The sequence below is a fragment of the Zingiber officinale genome, chromosome 7A (genome assembly GCF_018446385.1).
Source record: "Zingiber officinale cultivar Zhangliang chromosome 7A, Zo_v1.1, whole genome shotgun sequence".
Taxonomy (NCBI): Eukaryota; Viridiplantae; Streptophyta; class Magnoliopsida; order Zingiberales; family Zingiberaceae; genus Zingiber; species Zingiber officinale.
The window spans coordinates 120,210,649-120,238,157 of record NC_055998.1 but is presented as its reverse complement, the minus strand read 5'-3'; the positions used below and the strand labels follow the sequence as shown (position 1 = coordinate 120,238,157).

The 27,509-nt window shown below is 37.6% G+C and overlaps 4 protein-coding genes across 4 annotated transcripts; 2 read left to right on the top strand and 2 right to left on the bottom strand.

Moving 5' to 3' along the window:
• The first annotated feature begins 2,864 nt into the window (after nucleotides 1-2,864).
• On the top strand, nucleotides 2,865-8,518 carry LOC122002244 (2-oxoglutarate and iron-dependent oxygenase domain-containing protein CP2-like). Its single transcript, XM_042557348.1, has 9 exons — nucleotides 2,865-3,295; nucleotides 3,862-3,909; nucleotides 4,937-5,113; nucleotides 5,192-5,342; nucleotides 5,425-5,511; nucleotides 6,413-6,537; nucleotides 7,316-7,434; nucleotides 8,030-8,141; nucleotides 8,255-8,518. The coding sequence occupies exons 1-9, from the start codon at nucleotides 3,014-3,016 to the stop codon at nucleotides 8,288-8,290; spliced, it is 1,137 nt and encodes a 378-aa protein (XP_042413282.1). The 5' UTR covers nucleotides 2,865-3,013; the 3' UTR covers nucleotides 8,291-8,518.
• Nucleotides 8,519-8,587: 69 nt separating this feature from the next.
• On the top strand, nucleotides 8,588-10,429 carry LOC122002245 (ethylene-responsive transcription factor ERF118-like). Its single transcript, XM_042557349.1, has 2 exons — nucleotides 8,588-9,040; nucleotides 9,118-10,429. The coding sequence occupies exon 2, from the start codon at nucleotides 9,307-9,309 to the stop codon at nucleotides 10,114-10,116; it is 810 nt and encodes a 269-aa protein (XP_042413283.1). The 5' UTR covers nucleotides 8,588-9,040; nucleotides 9,118-9,306; the 3' UTR covers nucleotides 10,117-10,429.
• A 2,898-nt stretch (nucleotides 10,430-13,327) lies between these two features.
• LOC122002243 (heavy metal-associated isoprenylated plant protein 37-like) lies at nucleotides 13,328-15,441 on the bottom strand. The gene is made up of 3 exons (XM_042557346.1): nucleotides 15,152-15,441; nucleotides 14,944-15,019; nucleotides 13,328-14,562 (listed from the first exon to the last, which is right to left on the bottom strand). The coding sequence occupies exons 1-3, from the start codon at nucleotides 15,335-15,337 to the stop codon at nucleotides 13,580-13,582; spliced, it is 1,245 nt and encodes a 414-aa protein (XP_042413280.1). The 5' UTR covers nucleotides 15,338-15,441; the 3' UTR covers nucleotides 13,328-13,579.
• Nucleotides 15,442-17,423: 1,982 nt separating this feature from the next.
• LOC122002242 (sulfhydryl oxidase 1-like) lies at nucleotides 17,424-26,931 on the bottom strand. Its single transcript, XM_042557345.1, has 11 exons — nucleotides 26,605-26,931; nucleotides 24,842-24,866; nucleotides 24,669-24,761; nucleotides 22,122-22,303; nucleotides 20,637-20,709; nucleotides 20,459-20,527; nucleotides 20,302-20,375; nucleotides 20,081-20,228; nucleotides 19,016-19,056; nucleotides 18,155-18,301; nucleotides 17,424-18,085 (listed from the first exon to the last, which is right to left on the bottom strand). Exons 1-11 carry the CDS (start codon nucleotides 26,799-26,801, stop codon nucleotides 17,632-17,634), a joined length of 1,503 nt encoding a protein of 500 aa, XP_042413279.1. The 5' UTR covers nucleotides 26,802-26,931; the 3' UTR covers nucleotides 17,424-17,631.
• Between the last annotated feature and the right edge of the window lie 578 nt (nucleotides 26,932-27,509).

Below are 27,509 nucleotides of genomic sequence, written 5' to 3'. Positions count from 1 at the left end.
ACTTTCTAATATGTTGATTATTTGAACATGCATGATTTTTCAAAATATCTACTTGCATTTTCAAATTATCATTTTCTTTCAATCTACAAATAAGGAAAGATTTTAAATCTTTTCTTAATCTTTTGTAGAAAGCTATAAAAGGAAATATTTAAATTTTAAACTCTCTTTTAAAAACATGGAATCCACATAAGAAAAATTTATAAATAAAATCCCTTTTAATGTGATGTGGTCGGCCACATCATGCTTGGATTCCAAGCATTGGCCGGCCACCAACTTGGCTCAACCACTTGGTCTTGGCCGGCCTTAGCTTGGGTTCCAAGCTAGCTTGGTGGGCCCCCTTGGGTTGGGTAAGAAGTGGGTATGTGGTGGGTATAAATCTCTATATACAAGAGGCTACGATAGGGACTAAGAGGAGGAATTGATTTTGGTTTCCCGATGAAAATAAGCTTCCCGTGCTCACCCCGAACACACAACTTAATTTCATCAATAATAATTCATACCACTAAAGAATTATTATTGAACTACCGCACCAATCCCAAATTACATTTTGGGCTCCTTCTTATTATGAGTGGGTTAGTCTCCCTGTGTTTAAGATGTCGAATGCTCACTAATTAAATGAGTTACTGACAACTCACTTAATTAATATCTTAGTCCAAGAGTAGTACTACTCAACCTCATCGTCATGTCGGACTAAGTCCACCTGCAGGATTTAACATGACAATCCTTATGAGCTCCTCTTGGGGTCATTCTCAACCTAGATTACTAGGACACAGTTTCCTTCTATAATCAACAACATACACTATAAGTAATATCATTTCCCAACTTATCGGGCTTATTGATTTATCGAGCTAAATCTCACCCATTGATAAGTTAAAGAAATAAATACTAAATATATGTATTTGTTATTATATTAGGATTAAAAGCACACACTTCCATCATAACTAAGGTCTAGTTCTTTTATCAAGTCAGTATAAAAAGAACTTATCTAAAATGGTCATACTCAATACACTTAGAGTGTACTAGTGCAATGATAAACTAATCCCTAATCACACTAAGACTTTACCGACAGTTTGTTCCTTTCCATCTTAGTCGTGAGCAACTGTTTATAATTTATAAAGAACTGATAACATGATCTTCTGTGTGTGACACCACACACCATGTTATCTACGATATAAATTAATTGAACAACTACACTTAACATAAATGTAGATATTTTTGACCAATGTGATTCTTTATTTCAAAATAAATGTTTACAAAAGCTAGACTTTTAGTATACATTCCAACATGTTATTCTGACAGGTTATTAGGATTCTCTAATCATGTTGTCTACTGAGTATATCTCGATCGATCTATAAGGTCGGCTGTATTTATGTTTGTCCTCGCATTAAGCTGTTTGGTTATATACTGAATGATGTTAGCAATCCGTTTAGAAAATAATATAATGCATTGGGTGTGCTGAAAATCCGTTCGAGAAGCAATATGATAAACTGTTCATGTTGAAAATCTATTTAGGAAGCAGTATGAAGCTAAGTGTCTCAGGCCTGGTCGGCCTTGTATTCAGCTGGGCGTGTAATGGGCTGCCCAGAGAAATGGAGCTATGTTCTGAGAGGTTCGATCGATATACTTTAAATCGATCGTCCGTGTAATAATTTGTAGGTAAGGTGAACCTAAGATCTGGAAATCTAACCAGGTTTATAAAGAGAGTTACCTTACATTTGTGCATATAGGAGATGGGTATGGAGCCATATGAACTCGTTTGACCCCATTATTGAACGGATACACAGATGTATGGTCTCACGGAAACCCGTATAGTTGGCCAATAATAGAGTTGACCGGGTGTGTGTAGAGGGATTTGTAAGAAACGGGGAGATCGACCTTTATACTGACTAGACCTATAGTCGGTCGATTATGAGGTGGGTCAGATATTCCTTAAATTGAGTCAGTTGTTAAATGACTGGATATGCTAACTTCCCAGTTCAAGAGTGAAGCACTAAACTCCCTATGTTCGACTGGCTTACGGGTCAGTCAGCCCTCTTCCAAACGGACTGTAAACCGATCGGGTTGGCACTGAGAGTCTTAACACTGGACGAATAATAAAGTCGGATGGGGAATGCCCTCTTCCCTTGATTTTGAACGTCACATTATTTTGACTTTGACCTCCGCATCATCCCTTGAATATACTCGTTACATCCCATATAATTAAGATTTATCCTTCCTAATTTATCCAATAGGTAAATCATGAAAACACCTCATTACAAGTAAATTTGATAGATTAATTGGATCAATAAAGATTTAGATATATGTAATAAAAAGACAATTCGTTCACCCAACGCTTCCATTAACTTGTCGATAGACTAACACGAAAGATTTGGATATATGGAATAGACAGTTTATGTTTGAACTTGTCCAAAATATATTAATAAAAGAATAAAAATGTAAAGTATATAAAATAAAATAAAAAATATAAAAATAAAAAAGATAAATCCATCACGGTCCAACGTGTCGAGTTCACAAAGCATAAGTGCCCTCATGCTATCTGGCCTTCAACAGCGGATCAGGCTTTCAGCATCCCCTCCAAACGGAAACCCTGGGTGCGTTTGGTTTGCACCGTTTTTATTTTCATTTTCTGGAAAACGCGCGTTTTCTAGAAAATAGAAAACGACTTTTTGTCATTCTCTGTTTTTCTAGAAAACGATAGCCAAATTTTTAGAAAACGCGCGCGGAAAACGCAAACCAAACACCATTTTCCAGAAAACGCGCGTTTTCCAGAAAATGAAAATGGAAAATGCGCGTACCAAACGCCCCCTAATTTTGCTCCAGGGCTTATGGCAATCCCATGATAAATAGCCCTCGGCCGTGACATTGTTTAATCCCGTCTACTTCCTACTCTCTCCAACCGTACACCATATCGCGAAACCCTAACGCTAAACATATCCTCTTATTCTCCGCCAGAGGTACCTCGGGAACTGATCCCATCTCCTCCCTGGGCGCCGGAGTCTCCGGGAGCAGAGAGATGTCGCTGGACGGGGTCGTCGATCGAAGGGAGGGCTCTCCAGTGGGCAATGGGAACGGGACGGCCAGGCCGACGTACGGAGACCGGCGCCTGAGGCTGAATCCCAACACGGAGCACAGGCCGGAACGGTACGATGATGTTGGGTCGGAATTGGTCCCGGCAATTTTCAGCTCCTTGGAGCGGCACCTCCCTCCGATCATGCTCGAGGTGCCGCGGGATGCCAAGTTGCAGTTAATGAAGGATATCCTTGCGCGTTACTTGCCCGAGGGGGAATGCAGCAGGGTAAGTTCTTCGCAAATGTGTTTTCGTAAAAATGTTCAACTATTTCCTGATATAGCATAAATACCTTCGCATACTTTGCTGTAGGAAATATTTAGTATCCCGGTGCTTTGTTGGCCTGTTGCCATTTAAATGAAATATCATGGTTTTCTAGGTGGGTACTCTTCCTAACTTGTTGGTTATCCTTCCCATGGTGAGATCATGCTTTGTGTAGGAAACATGTAGTCACCCGGTGCTTTTCTGCCATTCGTATGAAAGAGCTATACTTTCGTAGAAAATAAGGTGGGGTGGTTTGACCTATGTTAATTGGACTCAATCTGAAATAGGTGTGGATCAAAGAATCTGCCATGATTATTTCTAAAATTTTTAATTGTGAGTGCTTACTTTCTGTATCAATATTATAAACTCCTTGCTAACTTGTGTTTTTGCAGCTCCTTTGATTAATTTCCACCATTTCAAGTTGTGCATGTCTTCTTAGTCCTTCACTTTCTTATTAATTTTAGTCTGCTCCCCATTAACTTAGTGGTCATTTAGTTGTTTTAATCTTGAGTGCTTACTTACTATACCAGGTTCAGAAGCATAAAGCATACAGGCAGAAATTGATTTCAGCTTATCAGGTTTGCCATTTGCTCATGCTAATTTCTTTAGTACTTACTGGTTGCTAAATTATAACCCTTTTGCTTGTTTATCTGCAATAATTTCTGATTCAGCTATTGAATATTAATGATTTGAAAATGGCAATCTCTTTAAAAGTTAAGACAGTTTTTCTGTGATTTACTTGCATGATTCTGAAAATGTGTTTCTTATATTATTGCTATAATTTCTTGAACTTTGGTTTCAGATTACTTTCTGGAGGAACTCCATGAGTGGTGTTTATGCTCAACATTATCTATTTTCTGAAGATATTTACCAATTTTTTTAGAGAAATTATGTCCCTAGTAATATTTGTGTTTTTGTTCCAATTTCACTGTAGTGTGGTGCATCATACTCACTTAAATTTGGATCGTTTGGTGGATGAGCAAAGTCATTCCTATGTGTGTGTGTGCGCATATGCACACATGCATATCTTTGCTTTAAGAAGCAACATCTAGCAAATATTAGTATCTTGAATGTTTTGAGGATTGGTCTCTTCATTCATAATTCTATTTCACACTTGTTTTCCACATCAAAAATTTAAGTTATTGAACATTTAGACTGCCAACCATTATCTGCAGATGATGATGAGATTCATTCTCATCTGTTGTGATTCTCAACTTGCTTGATCTTCATGAATTTTTCCTTCTTGATTCTTAGATAGTGAAGTCGCCTCCTCCCTTGAAAGGAGGTCTGTGAACTTGTGTGTATTTAGGGACACTGTTATTATTCTGCAAAATATTTAGGGAGGTTTGGTTACTACTTACTAGTAGTTTCCTTGCATTTTATATAACAATTTTGTCTTATGTTCTGCACGGTTGAGATTGTGTTTAGTTGAGCTATATGATTGATGCTGTTAAGATGAATGTCACACTACTTATTTTGCTTTCATCACTTAATAATTAACTATTCCATTTTATGCATGGATAAATTGGTGTTTGTGTGATTGGTTTCCTGCCTTCAATTGTTTTGATATCATGTAACTTTTTTACTTCTTTCCTGCTTGAGCAGCCTTTACATAAAGAACTATACAATCTGCAACCATCAACGTTTTTTATGCCATCATTTCTTAAGGCAATCAATGATAACACAGAGGAGAGCTTCAGAAATATACTGTCAGAACCTTCACCTGGAATTTATATATTTTCTATGCTGCAGCCAAGTTTATGTGAAATGTTATTAGATGAGGTATTACCAACTCATCTGTAAAATTACACAATTACTGTTTTTTAGGCATGACCTTTTATTAATTGGATAACTTCTTAGGTGGAAAATTTTGAAAAGTGGGTTAATTCAGTCAAGTTCAAAATAATGCGACCAAATGCAATGAACAAGTATGGTGCTGTGCTTGATGACTTTGGCATGGAAACAATGCTTAACAAGCTTATGGATGACTTCATCTCTCCAGTTGCTAGAGGTGATAAGCATGTCTTCGTTGTCTGATATATATACACGTTTGTTTCATCAATATCTCTTAGAACCTATTTCCATGGTTGCAGTATTTTATCCTGAGGTTGGTGGGTCAACTCTGGATTCACATCATGGTTTTGTGGTTGAGTATGGCAAGGACAAGGATATCGAACTAGGTAACTACATGATAGCATCTTCTTTAATTATAATAAAATGACATGAGTTGAACATAGAGCCATTTGCTTTTGCCCCATATTAAGTTTGACTTGATCACCATTTGCGCAAAAGCTTTAATTATTAAGCAAAAACAGTTATTTGGTAAATACATATAATTATGATTGTGGACCATGTTAGCACAAAGAAAATGACATGTTTAACTAGTTACTAAGCATGTAATAAGGCTTTTGTGTTAATCTATGTTTGGCTAGATTGACTCTACAATAGGCGAGAAGGTAAAATAGAACAAAGGTAAAGGCAAGAGAGAGAGTGCTCAATATGGAAGTTCACAATAAAGGGCCAAAGACAGGATGCACCCACAGACTTTTTATGAGGCCTTTTATTTAGCAAGGGAGGAAGTTCAATAGAACTTTGGAGATCAGCCATGGAGGCAGTTAGTGGTGAAGCTCAGTAATCAGTGTTTATGTAAAGGAGAAAAAGCACAGGAAGCTTGAGAATCTGTGATCAAACATGTATTAGTTAATGGGCATATTATATACCTATATTATGTGTTGGCTCATCTTGTTTATGCTTGTATAAGAATTTAATTCAACTCAATTTTAACTTTGGTTTAACCCAAATTGAGCTTGAGCTTCTACGATGAATTTAATTTCACCCAGAGATTTAATTTAGCTTCAATTTGAGCTAATTAATTTTCAGAATTAATCTTAAGTCTATACATCAGGTAATTCAATTTTCACCCATTAGAGATCTAATTAGTCCTCAATTGGAGCCAAATAATTTATGAACTAATCTTAAAGTTTTTGGACAGCTTGTGTTGTAGTTTGACTTCTATTTAAAGTGACCAAACTGATGCAATTCATTTATACTCATTAAATCATTTGTGTTTTTCTAATGCAGGTTTCCATGTGGATGATGCGGAAGTCACTTTAAATGTATGCCTGGGAAAAGATTTTTCTGGGGGTAATTTGTTTTTCCAGGGAGTTCGATGTGACAAGCATGTGAACACAGAGACACAACCAGAGGTTTGTATTCTCATGGTATCTTGCATTTTCCTGTTCTTGAAGCTTCTGTAATCTGTAGCATTTGACAATTCTATGCTGGCCTGGAATTTGAAGCATATATGAAGTCTTTGGTTGGTATAACTTACCCATTTTCACGCATTCATTTGCTGGCAGTCTTGAAAATGATCGTGAAAGATCAAAGGCAAGGTTCCATTCCGATCCACAATGCCAAGAGCTCCTTTCCTACCCAGAGGCTCTCTTTTTTTATCGTACTCCTTTAAGAAAGGTTATAATATGCTTGTGCCATAGGATCATACTCCTTTAAGAAAGATTGTAGTGATTGTACTGAGTAATGATGGATGCAGTTCAATAGAACTGTTCTTGGTATCATGAGAATTCATGATGTGTTTTAATTTGAAAGTTTTCTGGACTCCACTTGGGGTATTTAATAGAAGAATGAAACAGGCATGCAATGACCACCATAGCTGTTGCTTCTGCTGGTGGTGTCTCCTCTGTTTGGTTATAGCCAGGATGGAATAGTAAAGACACATTGCAGTGCTAGTTTATTCATTGACCATTATTGAGATACCAATATTTTGAACCTTTTTGAAGCAAAGTATTTTAAAAGCATAGAAACTCTTTCTTTCATCAAACTGTTACAGGAGTAGGTTGAAGTCATTGGTGCCTTATTATGGTTCATTTTACAAATAGAATAGCTGCTATAAGTAGTTTGTTTGCTGTTTTCATTATTAAAACTGTCTAGGCATGTTGCTGAAACCCTCATCAATTTTTACTGTAGGAGTTCTTTGATTATTCTCACGTCCCTGGTCAAGCTGTACTCCATCGTGGCCGTCATCGACACGGAGCTCGTCCGACAAATTCTGGACATAGAATCAACATGCTTTTATGGTGCAGAAGGTATCCTTTCCTCGGTTTTTTTTCCTTCTGAAGTGCATGCCATTTGGTAAAAGCCTCTCCAATAGCATTATCAACAGCTGTTTGTAAATCTGAGGCACTGAGACTATTCAGGATTAATTTTACCAAGGAACTAGTGTTGAAACTTGTGGTAATCCATCTGATATTTGTGATTTCATGGATATATAATTCTGCACACACTGTGCGTTTATCATTATGTTCACTATTTTACTCGCAGTTACTACATTCTTTATCTGTCAACGCTTTGATAATGGTTGAGAATGGATCAAGTACCTAATCATGAAAACTCCATCATGTAGAAGGAAGATGTCATTAGACTTGAGATTGATTAGAGCATTTCTTGTCATCATCCACAGTTGATTTAAAATGTGGTTGTAGAAGCATTCCCACCCACTACCTTTAGTGCCTGTTTATTTGGACAAGAATGGGAGGAAAGACATAAGAGGGGGATAAAGTTATAATGTAATTGTGGATGTGGAACAAAAAAATCATTAATTCAAATGTTAGTCACTTAACGCTCTTTTTTGTTCCATTGTTCTTTTTAACTTTGTAATAGTAATCTCTGATTGTCCTGCAGTTCAATCTTTAGAGAGAGGAGGAAATTTCAGAAGGATTTCTCTAGCTGGTGCGGCCAGTGCCAGCTTGCGAAGAAAGAAAGGCAGCATCAGTGGGTCACCACTACCAAGCTGGTACAAACCACATTTTAGAAATATATTGAATTTATTTTTCTGGAAATTGGTTGAGCTAGCTTTTATTCCTGTTTGTTCTTGTGTAGTAACTATGGTGATTGGTTATTTGACAGGCATTTCTTAGAGGTTGTGGAGGAGGCAAGATTTGAGTTGCTTTCATATGTACTGTGTTATGGGTGTGGCTGTAAATTAACTCGTCTATCACCCAGATGGGCCTTTGATTGTCTAAGTCCTTGAGCTGGTTGAAATTTAAGATGTTATTTGTATGTGTCATTCTTTACCTATATCAATGGCTTGGATTTCACTAGCTCCAGCTTTAAGTTGAATTATGGAAGGAACCTGCAACCTGTAAAAATTTCCTCCTTCCTTTGATTTCACCTGTCAATTGGCCTCTCTCAAGTTTTAACTCTTTGTCAATTGTGTTGTAGGTTGATTTAAGATTGTAATTCTTTAGAACTAAAAACTAAAAAAAAAAAACAAGTTGAGGTTTTAGTTGAAATTGAAATTGAGTTTGATCGGAGACCATGTTAATTGACCTGGTCGTGGCCCGAGATTAGATTTGTTAATAAACAATACCAGATATTATCTGCCCTGGAGAAAGAAACAGCTAGAAGAGATGAGGAAGAATCACAAACATTACCCGATATTTGTCATCCATTACATCACCCTCTTTCTTCCTCCTTCCGATCCCTATCGGCAAAACCCACGCCGCAACTTCCCCCCTCGCTTTTGCTCACTCCCAAGCCCTCGAGAGCAGGACGACGACGCTTCAGATTTATGTCTGCAATTGCTGCCGTCGCTTCATCACGACGTCGTTCTCAGCATCTCCGCACCTGCACCCTCTCCTCCTCCTCGGTTCCTGTTCTCAAATTCATGGTATCAGGCACAGACTCGATGCGGTAAGTGTAGTAGATCTTTTCTGCCTTTTTGATTTGCCTCATCTGTCAATCTGTTGATTTTGAGATCTTTGTTCCAGAACTGGTTTTGAAGCGGAGAGTTTTGGGTTTCCTCATGTCGATACGTGTCTCTTCATCTTCTTGCTCTTGTTTCGAGGGGGAACCCTTCCTTGACGTGCGCGGATTGCTCTACTTTCCTTGTTTTTGATCTGTTGTTTCTTTTTGACGGCTTTGTTTCCGGGATTTGTGGAGTTGGGCAGGAGATTGAGATGGTTGGGCAGCGGATTCAACGGATCTGGAGCCGGTACAGGATGCGCCGGAAGAGGAAGATGAAGAGGTTAGATAGTTTGGGCTCGAGTAGAGATCTGAAGCCGCCGATGGCGGTGGTGAAGGAGAAGAAGGCAAGAAAGTTGGATGGATTGGCGGTGGTCAGATCGAGCCCGGTGAAGAAGATCCGAGTTTTGTTCGCGGACCCTGACGCTACTGACAGCGACGACGAGGGTTCGACGATGATGAACAAGCGAGTGGTCCGCGAAATTGTAGTGGACCAGAGGACTAAAACCTTAAAACCCCTAGAGGATCCGGTGAAGAAGAGGAAGCAGGCGGCGGCTGTTCCTTCTGCTTCCTCCTGCAAGCACAAGGGCGTCCGCCAGCGGCGGTGGGGGAAGTGGGCGGCGGAGATCCGCGACCCGATCCGCCGCGCCCGACTCTGGCTCGGCACCTTCGCCACCTCCGAGGAGGCTGCGGCCGCTTACCGAGCCGCAGCGGCCAGGCTCGACGAGGAGAAGCGCCTCCGGCAGTCCAAGCCCCGACTGGCAACCGAGGACTCCGCTGTGTCATTCCACATCTCCGACCGGTCGCCATCGTCGGTTCTAGCTCCGGCTGAGAAGCGCACCACACTGGAAGCGGAGGAAGAGAGGTACATCGAGGAGCTCTTCGCAGGTGCGGACCTCGTCGGGCTCGACGCCGTCGACGCGCCGTTCCTCGTCGGCGAGCTTGGCGACGACTTCATCGGCTTCGATGATCTTCCTCTTTGGGAGTCACAATTGGACGGCGGAGATTTTTTCCTCGATCTCTAATCCCCATCCATTTTTGCTAGAGGAAAAAAAAATTATATTAATCCTAAATACATATCGAGAGATTATTTGTTACTCAAATTAAAGAGGCACTGAGAAAGGTCAAAAAGCTATATAACACGTGACCAGCGCGTGTGTTGGAGTTTGTAGTGTGCTTTTAAGTCTCCGCGTGCTGGCCTCACTCGTGCCACCACCTGGCGACTCGGTTAGGTAGCGGCGTGGTGGGAATACGCGACTCGGTCAATTAAATAGATAAACGCGATTTGTTAATTGAAGAAGTTAGCGGTTAATCAATATTATAATCGTGTTGCGGTCTGCTTTGGTTTGTGGTTGCGTGAATCAAAATTTCTTTGATTTTTTAGTATGACAATACAAAGCTTGTGTGGCTTGGCTTATGACATCTTTTGTTGGTGAATTCCACCACGAACGGAAGGGATTCTTCCATTTTTATTATACTTTTTGATCCATGATCGTTCGGTTTGGTATTGACAGCTCTACCTTTTCCTCTCTCCAAAACTGTAATGTGCTTAAACACATTTTAGAAGCTTGATAACTGTTGAGGAAATCATTAAAATCTGGATTTCAGATGTCAAGAAATTGATTTGTTTATTTTGAAATTGGCTTGTTTTTGCTAAACTGCATTAAAAGATATTATAAAAATATCCAAAATGAGGGATGAAGATCTGACCAATTCTACAGTTCCTGGCCGTTAGAAGGCTGAGGACTTCAACTGTGTGCCTACCTTTCGTGTCATGATGAACAGGTGGGTTCCTAGTAGTGAAGGTGTCATGGATTTGACTGAGCTACTTGAGTGAATCAGTGCAATGGGCAGCGGTGATTAGCTACAAACATGGTTGAGGTGAGGTTTTCTTGATTGCTATTCTTTTTAATCATATTATCAATAATTATTATTCATCTTTTTGCGATGTAAATTGTGTGATTTGTGTACTTTGTAAAGGTATCATGATTTTTGAAGATGTCATTGATGCCCATATTGCCAGTGTTTGTTGATTTGCGGTATCAAATTCGCTGTTTACTTCATCTGATTGTTGTGCTTTCGCTTGATGGGTGGTTCTATTGAAGTCATGTGGATTGTCATTTTGTTGCTTTGGCCGTTTGATTGACTAGTTGGCGTGGACTTTGCACTAACTTTTTACGGTTGTGCCTTGTGAACTTTTTGGCTCTCTTTTCATCTGAAATGAGAGAACCATGAGCCTTTTTTATCTCTCCCTAGTGTTAAGACCTCATCCTCAGGGTTTTGCTTAGTCACAACAATGTTCTTCAACACCTCCCCTTCGGACGACTCCGATGCTTTGGGAAGGCATGGAGAAGTAGGGAGATTGTTGTTTGTAAATCCAATAAGAATTCGGATCCAAATCAACTAGGTGAACTGACTTAGTTTGGCACTGAGTGTGGGCTTTAACTTGGTCCTAATTGGTATAGAGAATCAAACTTAGAGATTGAGTCCAATCGTGTGTTGGATTGAATCTGAGTTAGGAATGGACATATACATCGACACTAGAAGATGTAAACAATGTGTCCAGGGTGAACTTACCTTAGTGAGTCTGCATCAGCACTAGAAGATGTAAACAACGCCACAATGAGAGGTTTGGACTTCATAATCACGATACCTTGTTGCCAGTTGACTTTCACTCAATTCATATATTAAATTAAAAAAATAGCTCATGTTTAACCTGTTAAAAAAGGATGACATATATAATACTGAGGTAAATGTTCAATCATGACTGCATCTTTATTGAAAGCATGTCATCTGAGCAATAATTCTTATTTTCTTTTAGATTTGATTTAGTTGAAATTGTGGAGAATTATTTCTAGATTAAAAAAGTATTCAAAGGTTGGTTAGACTTTATTTGAAGGTTAGTTAAATTTATGTCTGACATGTCCAAATAAATTCAATGAACTTGATAAATTATCAGATTAGCTCAGTCGAATCTTACAATGGCTAGTTTAGATCTGTCCAACCTAAGTATTATATAGGCAGTGTTCAATGTGTTTATAGTTCAACTATTGCAGTCGAAGACTTTCTATTGCAATCGAAGATTCACTTCTACCATTGCCATGCGTTTTGTAGTGCACCTACGTAGAGTAGGACAGGTTAAGTTGTAGTGTCTTCTTTTGATATTATATTAACTAAAGTTAATAATGATTTGCTTAGGTTTTGCTGTATGAACTTTTATTTTTATTTTTATTTACAATGGATGCGATGTGGATGTCGGTCAAGCGAATAACAAGCGTGACACGAGTCAGAAAGTTTGTCATCCACATCTGCTCAAAGAAACAACTCAAGTAGCAGATGGGCCTCTGCTCCCCATTCAAGACATGACACAGAAACATGCAAGAAAGAGATAGAAAGGTGAGGAAAAAGCATCATGAAAATGGATCCTAAATTGGTTTAGTTCTTTCAAGCAGCCCACTTCCCAACAAATCAGTTGTACTTAAAGCTGAGAAACTAGCAAAGAGGTTTTGTGTTACCTAGTGCTCTGCACTCTCGCACCTTTTGCCTGCATGCTCTACTCCTTGTTTTGGCTTCGCATGTAGATCTCTCTCTCTCTCTCAGCACCATATATTGCCACACTCTGCACTGCCATCCCCTTTTTCTCTCTCACATGGTTGCTGGAGCCCAGCCTTTGCATCTCTTTCATAGCTCCTTGTGGTGCCCAGTCCCAAGTGACCCTTCTCAGGATGGTTAAACTTTACCAACGCTTCTTTTCCTGTGAAACTTGTTGACCATGGAAAGGGCTTTCATTTCTTTCTGTAAACACATTTTCAAAAGTTCACTCCCCTCAATCATGTTTGTCTCTCCATGAACAAGACATGTGTTGCCATGCATTTTAAACCCCGCCCATGCGCTAATGACTATTTTATATGAATAGTTTCTCTATTGCTTTATGCTATTGCCATCAAAATGCATTATCCTTTAAGACTAATTACTTGCAGTTCACTGCTTTTCTTTTCTGCAAACTAATCCTTTATTCTGTTGTTCTCAGGATTCATTATCTTATCCACTAAGGTAAATTATCCTTCGTTAAAGTGAGCCAGATTAGGGTGATGCAGCTGCCTTCCTCCTCCTGCCATCATAACCTTGTACCAAAAGCATGCGAGGAAGCCTGCCAGTAAACCCAAGTTGGACTCCAACCCTGTCATAAACAATCAATTCAAAACTCATCCCTAACAGGTATGCACCAAGACAGACTTCAAAGCTAAAACCCCACATCAATTAAGCATAGTGGCAAGCGTTAATACAGACGGATGAGTAAGACAGGATGGCAATGCATCAATAGCTGCATGAAGTAAATATTCTGCACTGGCATCGAGTGTCAAACACAGTCCCCACACTGAAGTCATTAGGACTTACTTTTTTTTCCCTTCCCCCTAGCAGAAAACAAAAGCCAAGTGACGAGAAACAGTGCACACTTCATCACATTCCCCTACAGCAATAATGACATTACATTACCACACAACCGCTGCTGCATTCATCGCTGAGAGGATGATGATCGCCATGGCCTACTCCTCCCCCGGTCTCTGGATGATGGTTATAGTACAGACTTTGGTAGTAAGGACATGGGTAGTAGTAGCCGGTGTAGGGGGGTATGTGTGGAGACCTATTGTACATCACTTGGGGTTGCATGAACCTGCTCTCGTTCATCAGCATGCTGCTGTTGTTGATGTTGGCCATGGGGTTGTTCATCCCCCTCGAGTTCGTCATCATGGAGGATGGTTGGTTTTGATACCCCTGGCCCTGCAAGTTCACCATCAGAGGTGCTTGGTGATTTCCAGCAGTTGGGAAACCTGTGGAAAAGTTTGCACCCAGCTGGTGCTGAGCCTGGAGACCATGTCCTTGCAGAGCTGCTAGGCCCATGAGGCCATTATTAGCCATTCTGTTGTTTGGTTGTGCAGCATTTAATCCCTTTGCCTGTGGCATATTTGAGTACTGCGATCCAGTAGGTCGATTGGGATAAGTTTCCCCAGGCCTTTTGTTACCATTCCCACCAGTGTGCAGAGTTTTCTTGGCACCCGCAGCATTATTGGGCAGCTTCAGCTTCTTCAATAGATCAAGGCCCAGATTCTCATCATCTTCATCCTCATCGTCAAAGTCGTCCCTTTCCAAGTCTTCATTGTCTGAACTGAAGGAGTCAGCCGTGCTGTGCTGGTGCTTGAAGGCCTTGAGGCCTTGGATGAGGGCTTGGTCGCTTTGGCCTTTGTTCCAGTTGTTGTTCTTCTTCTTCCCATCCTTGGCTTGATGTTGCTGCAGGTGCTGCTGCTGGTGCTGTGGGTGGCTGGGCCTGTTGCTTTGGCTGGTGGACTTGTGAGGCCAGAGCTCTGCATGCTTCCCTGACCTGGCCAGCTTCTTGATCAGGGTGCCGGAGTCCACATCCCCTGCGACCGTGACCTTTTGCTGCTCTGCGTCTATGATGACAGTGTATATTCCTGATCGAGGAGGAAAAATGAGGTGAGAAAGCTCAATTTGATTTTAGCAGATCTACGCGTTTCAGGACATGAAATCCCAAGCAGACAGTCAAAGGATAAATCAAAACACAAGCCTATTGATCAAAAGCTGAGCAGTATATTCTTGATGGTAAACTATTATTCAATATACCTCTCTTTGAAAAGAAAAAACTTGAAGCGTGATAAGCCAGAACTGTGGATTTTCCAACAAAGTAAGTGGAGATGAGCTACCAATGCAAAGATCCAGCAAAGGGAAATTGGGAAAAGAAAAAAGAAAGAAGAAAAAGAAAGAACCAAGCAAGACAACTTGTTTAAAGAAGAATAAACTCTTGATCATTGAAGAAAACAGAGGGGAAAATCAACCTTCAATTTTCTGAAGTAGCTTCTTGACCTCTTGCTTGCATCCATCACAATGTATGTGCACTTTGAGGACCACAGTCTGCAAGAAGGCGAGCCCAGCCAAAAGGAAACTCTCAGTTGCCTTCAAAACTTGGCTTGCACAATAATATTTTTCAAGAAAAACAAAAAAGAAAAGAAGAGAAAAGAAAAGAGGGAAAGGAAATGGGGATGCCTGGATTTTGAAGAGCTTAAAGTCTTCAGCTTTGCTCATGGCTCGCCTCACTGCTTTCTTCTTTCCTCTCTTCTCCTGCAAAATTAATTTTGTCTTCTGCTCTGCTGCATCCTTCTTCCTCTCGGTTATATAGTGAGAGTGAGGAGGAAGCTCGGCTGCCTCAACATTCTGGCAGTGAAAAGCCATCCAACGGCCAAAACAAATGTTACCAGCAGGAAAGAGAAGAAGACATGATGTGATTTAACGTCTATCATTATAATAATTCTAGAACAAATGTATTTTTGTTAGCCTTTCTTTTCACTAGTCTATCAAAATTCTAAGCTATGAATAAGTCAGGTCTATAGAAATTTCTGTAAAAGGTTCAGTAGTACAAATTTATCTATCTGTTTAAAGTATCTTCATTTCAAACAATATTATGTTGAGTAAATTGTTTTTTTTTTCTTTTGAAGAATTTAGTGCATTCTGTAATTGGTAGAATTATTTTTTCGAATAATTATTTTAATCTAAGGCAGAAGACCTTGACCTTTGGATAAAAATAGAAAAGGTTAAGAACAGATGTGGCTATGAGAGTGAAAGAAAATAAAAAGAGATGGCCCAGTCCTCCCTTGTTTTTTGGCAGAGGGTTTGTCCTCTTTGCTAGGAACTGTTTACTAGAGGGGTAAGTAAAGGGAAGGGAGGATGGAAGTGAAAGGAAGGCCAGAAAGGGACATAATATTTTTAGTTTTACATGGAAAAAACAGGAGAGAGAAAGGTCTTCAAAACAATGAAACAACAAATGAGCACATAAAGGCAGTGCTCTTTACTTAATATATATATATATATATATATACACACACGCAAGTGTATCACCATTCTTTTTCATTAAGAATAAATTTAAATAGAATTTGTGAGAGAAGTAGAATTAAGGAGCTTTTGTGGTCAAATTATCCATCTCAAGAGAGTAAAAAAAAGTTTCATTTTATTATTGAATCTCCAGAAAGTATTCGATTTATCTTTGTATGGCCCGGGGTAAGATATTGTGGTGACAAATAGAAAGATAATGGGTCGAATCCTGCTCAGAAAGTATTTATTTACTGGGAGATTATAAACATGGAGTGTTTGATATTACTTTCTGGATTTATTATGATAACTGATGAAAATTGTTTATAGGACCGAATTAATTATCTTCTAAATTAGTCTATTCATATAATTAAATTTCTTTATTATATAAAAATTGAAAGACAGATTATATATAGAATAACCTTTTGCCTTTGTCTCTTTGCTACAAAAGAGACGTTTCATAAGTTGTTTATTTAAATTAAAAATCTATTTATTATGATGTTTGCAACTTTGCATTGCCGGGTAGTTAATTAACTCGGCACTCCGGAACACGAGGCTTCCATGGGTTCGCCTTTTGAGGACCATCACGTTTTCTTTACCACTTTCAAGTCGAATAATAATAATAATATTATTATTATTATTAGAAATTGAGATTTTTTTTATAAAATTTAATTCAGATTCAATTTCATTTTCATTCTCACCCTTTGAGAACAATTCCCTAAGTTCGTTGAAAGGAATAAACTAATAAGCCAGTTAGTGATCTTATTGGATTGATGTTTAATTCCTTCTTCAATATCGACTTGAAAATAATGTTTTTATATTTTTTTAAAAAATACAAATGTATAGAAAAAATCCCAAGATAATTTAGAGAGGGCATCTTTATTGAATAAAGAATGGGCATGTTGCTTCGCTTTGTTCAATAAAATCTTCGACTCCCTTGATTTTGTCACTTGCTGTGTATTTCATTACTTCTTGAGCTGTCATGCATTTAATTCCATTCTCATTTTCATTCCCATTCTTCGAACACAATCAAACAAAACAAAACAAAACAAAACAAAATATCCTCCTCTATCTTTTCAAATCCTGTCTGATGTCGTCCGGGTCGTCATCCTATTACAACCAGGTTCACTTGGTCGATGCCACTCACGACAATGGAGGCCCATCAAGGCCCTAGCTTCCCCCATCAGAGTCGCTCTTTGGGAAAGCCACGTCGGACTAATGGCTAGATCAAATTAGCCATTAGTTTTGTGGTCGCCTATATAATATCGCACGAAAGTAGCCAAAGGTATGATTTCGTAAGGGCTACTCTTCTTCATCTTTTTCTTGAGCTTTTGACACTCTCTCGTGTTCGTGAGACTCCATCTCTGTTCTTTTATTGACTTGATTGTCGAAAGAGCATGCAGACAATGTCAGCCCATGCTGATTCAATATTTTTTCTTTGCAACTACAGTAATTTAAATAAAAGCAATAGCATCGGATAATAAGTAAACAAAGTATTCCTACACACTTTCTATCCCTTTCCTCTGTACATTGATAACTTCATGCATCTCTTCCAAACTTTTCCTATTCCTAAAAGCATTACAAAGGCGAGAAGAAAAAAAAAGCATCTTTTCCAGCCAAAATGAACATTAGATGGAATGATGTGATTTGCGTCCTAAGGATCATACTTCTTTAAAAGAACGAAGTTGGTGTAAATACTTCTTTTTCTTCTGCTTGGCTCTCCAGAAGCAAGCCAAGGCTCCAAATGTGCAACTGGCGAGAGCAATGGCCAGTGCAGCCCCGATGGGTACTGCGACTGCATTGCTTGAGGCTGCAGTGTCATTCGACTCGTCACCATCCTTGTTTTGACTCAGAGTTGTGTCTTTGTAAGATGATACGAGCATCCTCCCGTAATAGTGCACCAGAAATTTATACACCTCATCCTCGTTCCAGATTATTTGCTTGTTGCTGCTATTTTTCACGCTTGAAGAAGTGTAACATGATGGACAAAGCTGATTTGGCGGCCATATTATTTTGGGAAATCTTGGGTCTATCACGAGTCGTTCGTTGACTTCGTTATGTGCTTTCCATAGCCAAATGCTCAAGTCGCGAGTGGTGTTGAAGGGTGCTGAAACACTGCAAACTGTCCCATGTCAGACATTGTTAAGATAGATGTGAAGAAAAAAAATGTGAATGTTCAAGTACCGTGAAGCCATTTCGGAAAAATGCCTACGGCAATCATCACAAACAAAGAAGTTTTGGATGAAGTCACGTATTGCAGTAAAAACCAATTGGCTTTCGCCATCTGCAACTCGAACAGAAAGGGAGTGGAATAAAACCCATAGGCCACAACTGTTACGACATGATTAAAAATGTTAGTAAAAAAAACTCACTGCCTTGTTTTGTTTGATCTATCTGAAAGACGATTATAACCTAAAAATCTTTTGGGCAACCATGGAAATTCTCACTGCTGATAATGAACTAATAAAGATAAGATCATGTTATTAGTCATAGGTATGGGTAGATGCACACACTGCTGATAATGAAATATTTTAATTAAATTATATGGACAATAGCATCTCTAGTTGAGCTTGACAAAAGGCTAGAATTCAGCTTGAGCCCAATACAACAACAAGAACAACAATCAAGTCTTTTCCCAATAGATGAGACAGAGCTTGAACTCAATAAGAATTTTAATTAACAAGCTCCTCATAAGTAAATGAACAAACTTGAACACAGTCAAGCTCGGCTCGATTTAGCTAAACTCGATTACATCCCTATATAAAAATGGAAATGTGTAAGGGTAACCTAGTGCACGAAGCTCCTGCCAGTGTGGGATCCTAAGAAAGAGTCGGACCACATTGGGTCAATTGTACACAACCTTACCTTAGCATTTTTTTTTGCAAGAGGTTGTTTTTACGACTCGAACCCGTGACCTCAAGATCATATGACAACAACTTTACCGTTGTGCCAAGACTCACTTTCATAAAATGAGAATGTGTATAGAAAAAGAAATGGTTTGATAATGAAAAAAAAAAAGAAGCTAAAGTTGGAAGTTTCAAGTACCTGAAGCCTCTTGAATGATCTTTACTCCCTCGACAAAATATCTGCCAAATGTACAGAGATTAGAGAGAGAATCTTCTAACTATGATGTACCTATTTGGGACTGTATAATATGACCTGTTTGTGCACACATTTCTTTTCAAGTACCGATAGCAACTCCTAAGATGATCCATCTCATTGATATGTAAATTCACAATAAGACAGGTCTGTCTGCCATTGACAAGCTTAAGAACTCATCAGTTTTGGTTAAAGTAGGTCTGGTTTTACATCTATTGCATTAAGTTTTATGTTGCATGATTGATCATTATAGGATCGATTAATCAGTATTTTTTGAATTTCTTTCAGATTGGTCCAAAGGGAATGCCTACATAACAATCATGCAAGACACATAAATTTGGACCTCCAAACGTCTACATAAAGTTTTGGGGTAAATTGATTGTACACACCCTCTAGTTTATTGATATTCCAAGTATACCTCATCTTTAAAAAAATCTCCATTTTAGCCCATCATGTGACTTATTTAGTGTGGAAAAATGGGGCTACATGGAATAATCATTATCAACAAGGTGCTTGCATATAATGTAATCATTTGATGGACAAAGGTGTTGAATTGGGAAAAAGGTGCAGGGTACATGGAATATAAATGAACTAGAGAAGGTGTATATATAATTCACCATAAAAAAATTTTCCTCCAAATAATAGAAGTAGTTCCATGCAAAGGCATGAATATAACTAGAGTAAATCAAGCATATCCGATAGCTACATGGTCTAAAATCAAATGACACATTTAATGCAGAACACTAACTTCATAAAGTACTAAATCACATACAACAGCCACTGATGTTAGTTTTAACTGTCAGCTATGCCAACTGCCATTGCACTCAGGATACATGACATGATAAACTTAGTCAAAAAGTACTAGCTTTGACAAGCTTGGGTTCTGAGTGAAATGTGGTTTGATTTTTTATACTAAAGACTTTCTAAAATTACTGGTATCCAATAAAAAATATGTTGTTTTCTTTGTTATCCTTAAAAAATATACGTATCCAAAAATAACAATTTCCCCACCCAATATCGACGAGGAACTTCCTTGCCACAAATTGGATAGGATTTCAGTATGTCATGTTCTTGCAGCATATGTGTTTCTTCTGAAAGTGAACCTGAAGGCCACATATCATCAAAGCTTATAAGTAGGTCAGCAATTCCTCTTCGACACCTAAAGCAAAGCCAATTATAATATTAGGAAACTAGCAAATATCTTAAATTTATGAAAAAGTTGAGTTGTTAACCTTTTTGAAGGATGATGTGCCACCAAAAGCTGGAGAAATTTTATGATTGGTGCTTGAGTACTTGACTTGATCATCTGCATGATGCACACATGAAGTATCACTTTTGAAAGTTTTTACACGAAATGATTCCAAATGTAGGCAGGAAAACAGGCTCAACCTTATTTTCTATGACTATCTCAATAGCTAACGCTGTGGCTTCCTCAACATCATAAATAGCACGAGCAATCTGCCAAAATATAGAGCAAGGTGTAAGGCAATAATCAGAAATAAGGAAAGCATCAAGGACAAACATGCCAGGTTAACATAATAATCTAGAGCAAATGAGATGTGAATACCTGTTCAGGATACGAGGCATTCTTGGAAAATGTGTTTTCATTTTCATATCTGCCATCAACGAAGTTGAATGAGCTGCACAGAATAAAAGTGTCACCAGTCAATGAAATCACTGCAGTATTTCTAGTAATCCCAGGAGAAGTTATATTGATACGATCAAATGAACTAAACCTACCCTCAGAGTAAGACAAAAAGAGTGTCTTGTGTTTTCAGTTTCCAATTGTTTCATGTCTTCATTTATTGAACTTTCATTTTCCAACTGTTTTCATAATTTTTTGTCTTATTTTAAGGAAAGTTCAAGCAACAAATAATTTTTTTTATACAACGATGTTAAAAAGATGATGAAAACTGTTTTTTTTTTTACTTTTTTTTTTTCTGGAAATACAAAACTGAAAGCAAAAAATTTTCCATGAACCAAACACACCTACTTGAAATTAGACAAAGAAATAGTGGGAAGCTGGATTACTAAAGAGATAGTTTGTCTTGCTCAGTAGCATTTCACCATTTCCATGTAAAGGCATTTGAATCTGAACAAATCCCAGGAATCTCACATATCAATAAGTTGCTTGATTTATATAAGATCAAAGAAATCCCACCTTCATAAACATGAACAGTCATCATTACGACTAAAGGTCAACCACAAGTGCTAGGCACTTCACCTTACTTCCCCATTAAAAAAGCTAACCTCCAAGCCAACTAGTGGATCTCTATATGCAGCATTCTAATTTATGACATTATCAACTAATTACCCTAACAGATCTGAGTATAACTGTAACTGCTTTAGTATGAATTAGGAAGTAAATTGCCTTAATCGATCATGATTCATCGCCTTCATTAAGTTGACAGGGAAAACAATGAATCCCTATAGTGCCCTAAAGGGAACTTCCTAATCTTTTTTTTATACACCAGATTACTACTGAACACCTCCATGACAAAGTCCACATTTTAAATCCTTAATTGGACAAGACCAACATCAAACATTTAGGGAAATATATCCAGATTCTTTCATGGAAACAAGCTAAGACACTGAGTTGATTAAATGAGCTCCAAGACACTTTGAACTTCCATCATCGAAAACCAGAATTTTGAAATAGGTATAGTCCCTCACATGGCAAAAGAGAAACATGACACTTATATTAGCTTTAGGACTGCAAGTCGGTTCCGAAGATATCTCCAACTGTTAATGGGATACACGGCCTGCTAATTGAGTTAAAAGAGGAACAGAAAATTATTAATACACCATCAAGATCAGCAGAATAATTCTCCATTAAGGAGTAGATATCTTGGTAAATTAGTAAAATTTCAACAAGTTGTACCTATATCAAAAAACTGAAAGTGCAAGTAAAAGTTAAGGATACACTTCTCAGTTCTCAGAAGTTAATGATGAGTCATAAAATTAATTTCAAGTGCAAGCGCATTGATTGAATAGGATGATAATAATAGCAATACAAAAACTAAACAAAGCATGAAGAGAAGCAACAACTTGCCTGCCAAGTTTTTTGTTTATCCAATTGAGTAACTGATCTGCTGTCCTTCCATCATCAATCAATTGTAATTCAGTATTTTCTTGTTTAGGAGTCCATCTACCCGACACAAATTTAGCTGGAGGACCCCACAATAGCATGGGATAGAAACCAACTGAAAATCTACCACAAAGATTTGTATTTATCTGTGTTGTCAAAGAGAAAGTATGAAAAAAGGCACGACTGACTAAGTTCCTCAAAATATAGTTTGTTAAACTTAAAAGAAGCAGCAATAATAATTATATCAAGTGAACAATTAATATAAAAACCCCTTTTCATGGTTCTGACGTTGGACAATAGCATTTTTATTGATAAGCAATCTAGGCAATTAACTTAAAACTTAGTTCAGATAATCCTTGTTGGCCTGGTAGCCGTAGGATCCATCAAATTTTGCTATTAAAAATATTCCCATATGCCGTATATTTTGAGTTTTACATATTTAAAGGTTCACCACCTTCTGCACCAGTTTGCTCATTTTAGATAGCAGTTCTAGAACGAATTACCATGACATCATCCATAAATCATGAGGTCAAGCAGCTAAAGCAAGATAAGGAAGTTTTACACATCATTATGTTACTCAAATGATAATGACACTTGACATATATATAACAAAGTACACTTATCATGCTATAATCCCATCAGTAATTTCATATAAACAAATATGTGCCATCGTACAATGCAAAAACATGATATACTAACAAGTTGCCACACCAAAATCTTAGTTTGTCAGAGTGTCACAATTACCAGAATATATGCTTTGGAAAAACATCATTTTTATTTGATTAGATTCAATCCGAATGGGATGGAATCGAAATTTCAATATTTTGGACTTGCACATGCAACCATTATATGTTGTATATCTGGCCACATAGACTGCATATACAGCCCTAAATATTGCATTTGCAGCCGGATAGACCTCTTGGTTCTGCATATTGAAGCCAACTTACATTTACAAGGCCACGTATGCTATGCAATGTCGTCCCCTACAGCAATTGCCTAAGAAGTTGCATAAATGGCCTGGGTGGTAGCTTTACAAAAGAATGGAAACTAAAATAAAATTTCAAACTCACTACATCCAAATATTTGAAATCATGTTATGAATAAATGATCTATGGCATATTGTTCAATTTAAATGATTTCAAAAGATGAAATCATGTTGACAATATTTGGAATGCACAAATTTCCTTCACTTTTTGAGTTTCATAAGCATAGTCTGGAATAATTTCTCTCAATCATTAAGTTTAATTTTTGTATTACTTATTCTTCTTGTAGTTTCTTTTACTTCTACAATATGTTATAAAATTCAAAATTGGTATATTCAGATTAATAACTGTACAGATTGGGCACAGCTCCCATGTTTCAATCAATCCATATAATTCACTCAATAGAGAAATAATAGGAAATTTAAGAGAAAAAAAACTAGGTCAACCTGATCAGTTATGTTTGACTAGTTCTTGATTTTCATAAGTTTGGATCTTAGTTTACGCTACTTAGAAAATAAATTTTTAATCGCACTAAAATTGATTGAAATGAATTAAAATTCATTTGCACCCACTAATATATATATATATATATTTTTTGCCTTGCCACTCTGTCGAAGAATTTAAAGAAGAGAAATAGTAAAACAAGTGGTTGGAACTAAGTAATGAACATTAGATGAAATTTATAAGCATGTCAAATATTGATCGGTATCAATCTCACAAGTAATGTTCCAACCACTAATCACCATGCTCACACAATTTTGAAGGTGCCCACAAATGCAGGGCTTGTCTTTGCCAATATTGGTGAAAGGAAGATTCTCTACCCGCAACTAATTTAGAAAAAATTGAAATACCATAGAAAAAGATGAGAGGGAAAACACCAATGTGAATGCCAACAACATTAAAGTGGAGTGACACTAGAGTTGGAGTAACCAACATGTATCATGCTTGTTCCAGTTTCAATTTTGTCAATCTTAACTCCAAATTCTAATGATTAACCAAGATACATTTATGAATATGTGAAGAAACTAGTTACAATACTAGATGCCCTATGAGCATTATTTAATCTTAGTCTTAATACATTATGAGATCGAGTCTCCAACGTTCTCATTCAATGCACAACACACAATCATTAGCCTTGTATCTATGTAAATTGTTGCTTCAAAATTTTTATTCAAATTGATTTTTCTTATTGTTATTGGCTTATTTTTGGCAATAACCAAGCAAGGTGAAAAGAGTTGCTTCAAAAATTTTATTCAATTGATTTTATGATTGCTATAGGCTTATGTTTGGCAGTAACCAAGCAAGGCAGAAAGAGTTTATAGGATTAAGATTCGTTTGATTTGATTTTGAGTCTCAGCACACTTTGAAGTGTGCCGAGTGTCGATGCAGAATGATACTGAAATCCTATAAATTCGTGCTGAAATTCAGGCAACCACTGATACATGTAATCTAACTTACAGGAACTAGAATATTCTATGCCTAGAAAAATAGAACCAAAAAAGTGATCTGGAAGCTAGAGAAAAATTACCTTCATCGCACAATCAACCCGTGCCATCAAAACAATTCCAGGATGCACAGCATTTGGCCCATTGAACATCCTTGCAACTTTTTCATAATGAGGCTGCATGATTATGGTTAAAATATTTTTGAAGTTGATGATTTAAGAAAGGCAGGGAGCTAGAAGCCTAGAACTTCATATACCTTATAGTTTCTGCATGCAGGACACCTGTTTAATCAGAAAAGTAAATTAAAGAATGTCAAATAAACAAACTTCAAAGTAAAAAAAATACTAGCCTATATCAGCTAGGAGCTAAAAACAAACATAAGACAAGCATCCAGTGTATCATGCAACCAAGAGTGACTTAAGAAAAACAATCCATTTAAGCTCAAAATGGGCCATTAAACCATTTGATTAAGTAAATATATATAAAAAAACACTAGTCTAATTGTTCATCTTGAGTTCACATCAATATAAACAGCAGACATATTGCTGTCAGAGAACATATGAAATGATCAAATGGTACATCTAGTGAATTATATTTTCATTGAATGCCAATGAAATATACAGGCAAGGATCACAAGAAGAACACAACTTAAATGGAATGGAGTTGGAAAAAAAAAGGTCAGCCCTTTGATTAATTTACTTTAAGTTTTAATTACTTGACTCTACAAGAAAAAAGTGAAACAAACATTGTAAAATGAATCTATAGTGAAGAATATTCACGAAGGCTCAACCTTCAAATACATCTTTAAGGTACTTAGATCAAAGACCGGCTTGAAATTTCAATCTAAACAATTTAAGACCATGTTTTATGTACTGAACTTCCATATACTCCAATTGTTTTTTACAAATAGTGATATAGATAATGCCTCACAGCCATAAAACCTAACATAAGTGATCAACTAAACTACTCTTTGAATTACTCAATTATAATGTTGGATAACATGTATCAAGATTCCAAATTCTAGTGTACATTATATTTAAGGAGTCTGGATGAAGTCCATACATATAGATAACTAAATGAAAAATTCATATGATTAAGGGTGGAGTAAAAGAAAGATTTGTCAAGTGTTAAATCTAGGGATAAATATGACAAAGAAAGCACAATCATCTGCTGCCTTGGAACTCTTATATATAGGCCAGCTTTTAAGGAAGCGCAGTATGACATAGAAAGCACAATCATTGGACTTTGATTGTGCCACCATGCAACACCTGTAGTTGCCAAATAGGATAGCTCCTAGCAGTGCTAGCCTCTTTACGAGAATTGACAAAGAGCACGTCTTGATGGTTATGGGGGCATATCTAGAACATATGGACAGCAGTTCCTTTTTCCAAGTTTAGATGGATGGGGCACCAGTTGTTTTTTAATTCAAGGGAACAGTGAAGGTAAAATGATTTAACAACAATTCGTCCTCACCTATGATCCCTCTAAAGAAACAATTGGCAGGAAAGTTTATATTTTCCCCCACTTCAAGGAACAATGTGAAGGCTGATAACTTCTCTCCCTTCACATTTCTATCCCCTTCTATTTCTCCATCCCCTTTACTTTTTACGCCCAATTTGTTATATCACAAAAAATATATATATATATAGGCTTAATTTTTTTAATAACTCCTTAAGAACCCGTTTTTGCATAACGACAAACCAATTATCAAATTACAAATGCAATGACCCATCATTAAATCCCTCGTAATGTTTAACGACTGAGCATTTACTACTGTACTACAGGTTGTGGCTGCGCGCCTATCAAGGATGTGCTCAAGGGCATGTCACGACAAGGTAGACGAGCAAAATTTACCCAATAGTAACTGTGTGCCAAAATGAATGAACCAATAGACATCAGCATAGACTCCTTTTCTTTCCTCAAAACCCTCAATGATTAAAACGATCTACAAATCTCCACTTCCGGATCAAGAGGAGAGAAACCAATAACGAGGTGGCACGAGAAAAGGAACAGCGTTACCAATGAGCAAAGAACTCGACGACTGCGAAGCTCGCCGGCGAACCCCTGAGGACGGTCTCGAAATCGGAGACGTTGAGGTTCACTGCAGCATCAGGGAGATCGGTGCCCTCGCCGACGGATCCGACTGCTCCGAGGCCGCGGGCACCTAGCACGAGGAGTAGAACAGAGAAACGGAAACACCCATCGGCGAGACGCATCGGAGGGGAACGGATCAACGGAAGAAAGGGGATCGCCAGTAAATTCGACCGCAGCAGCGCCTCTGCGATCGAGGGAGAAGCTGCTGATCGAAGCGTTTCCTTTCCCAAGGGAGAGGGGTGACTTTCAACGTCCTCTTTATAACTATTATACGCTCATATAAAATCATATTAATCCTTACATTTTTCTTATAACTACCTCAAATTTGTTAAATCTATTTATAACCGTTTTGTAATGTAAAATGTAAGGGGGCATTGTGTGATGGTAAAAAATAGGACAGACTCACATACAAAGAGCATTCAAATCTCTTATAGAGTATATTATACATCCGTGGTATTTGAACTACTCATGATATTCACCATCCACCATAGTACTTCATGGAGTTACTTGGTTAGGGTTGTAAATGAATCAAACATTCATGAACAAACTTGATATTCGGTTTGGTAAGAATTTATTTATGTTAGTTCAATACATGTAAATCAATTAAATAAATAAGTTTGAACAACTCATTAAACTAAATAAACAGTTTGAACATATATGTGTTCAGTTCGTTAATGTTCATAAATAATATTCGTTCGTGAACAATATTCGTGAACTATGTTCATTAATAAAACTCTTATCAACATGTTATATAAACCCCAAAAAAAAACTTTTAAATGAACAAACAAATTTGAATTATTAAGCTCAATAATCAATTAAATAAGTAAAAA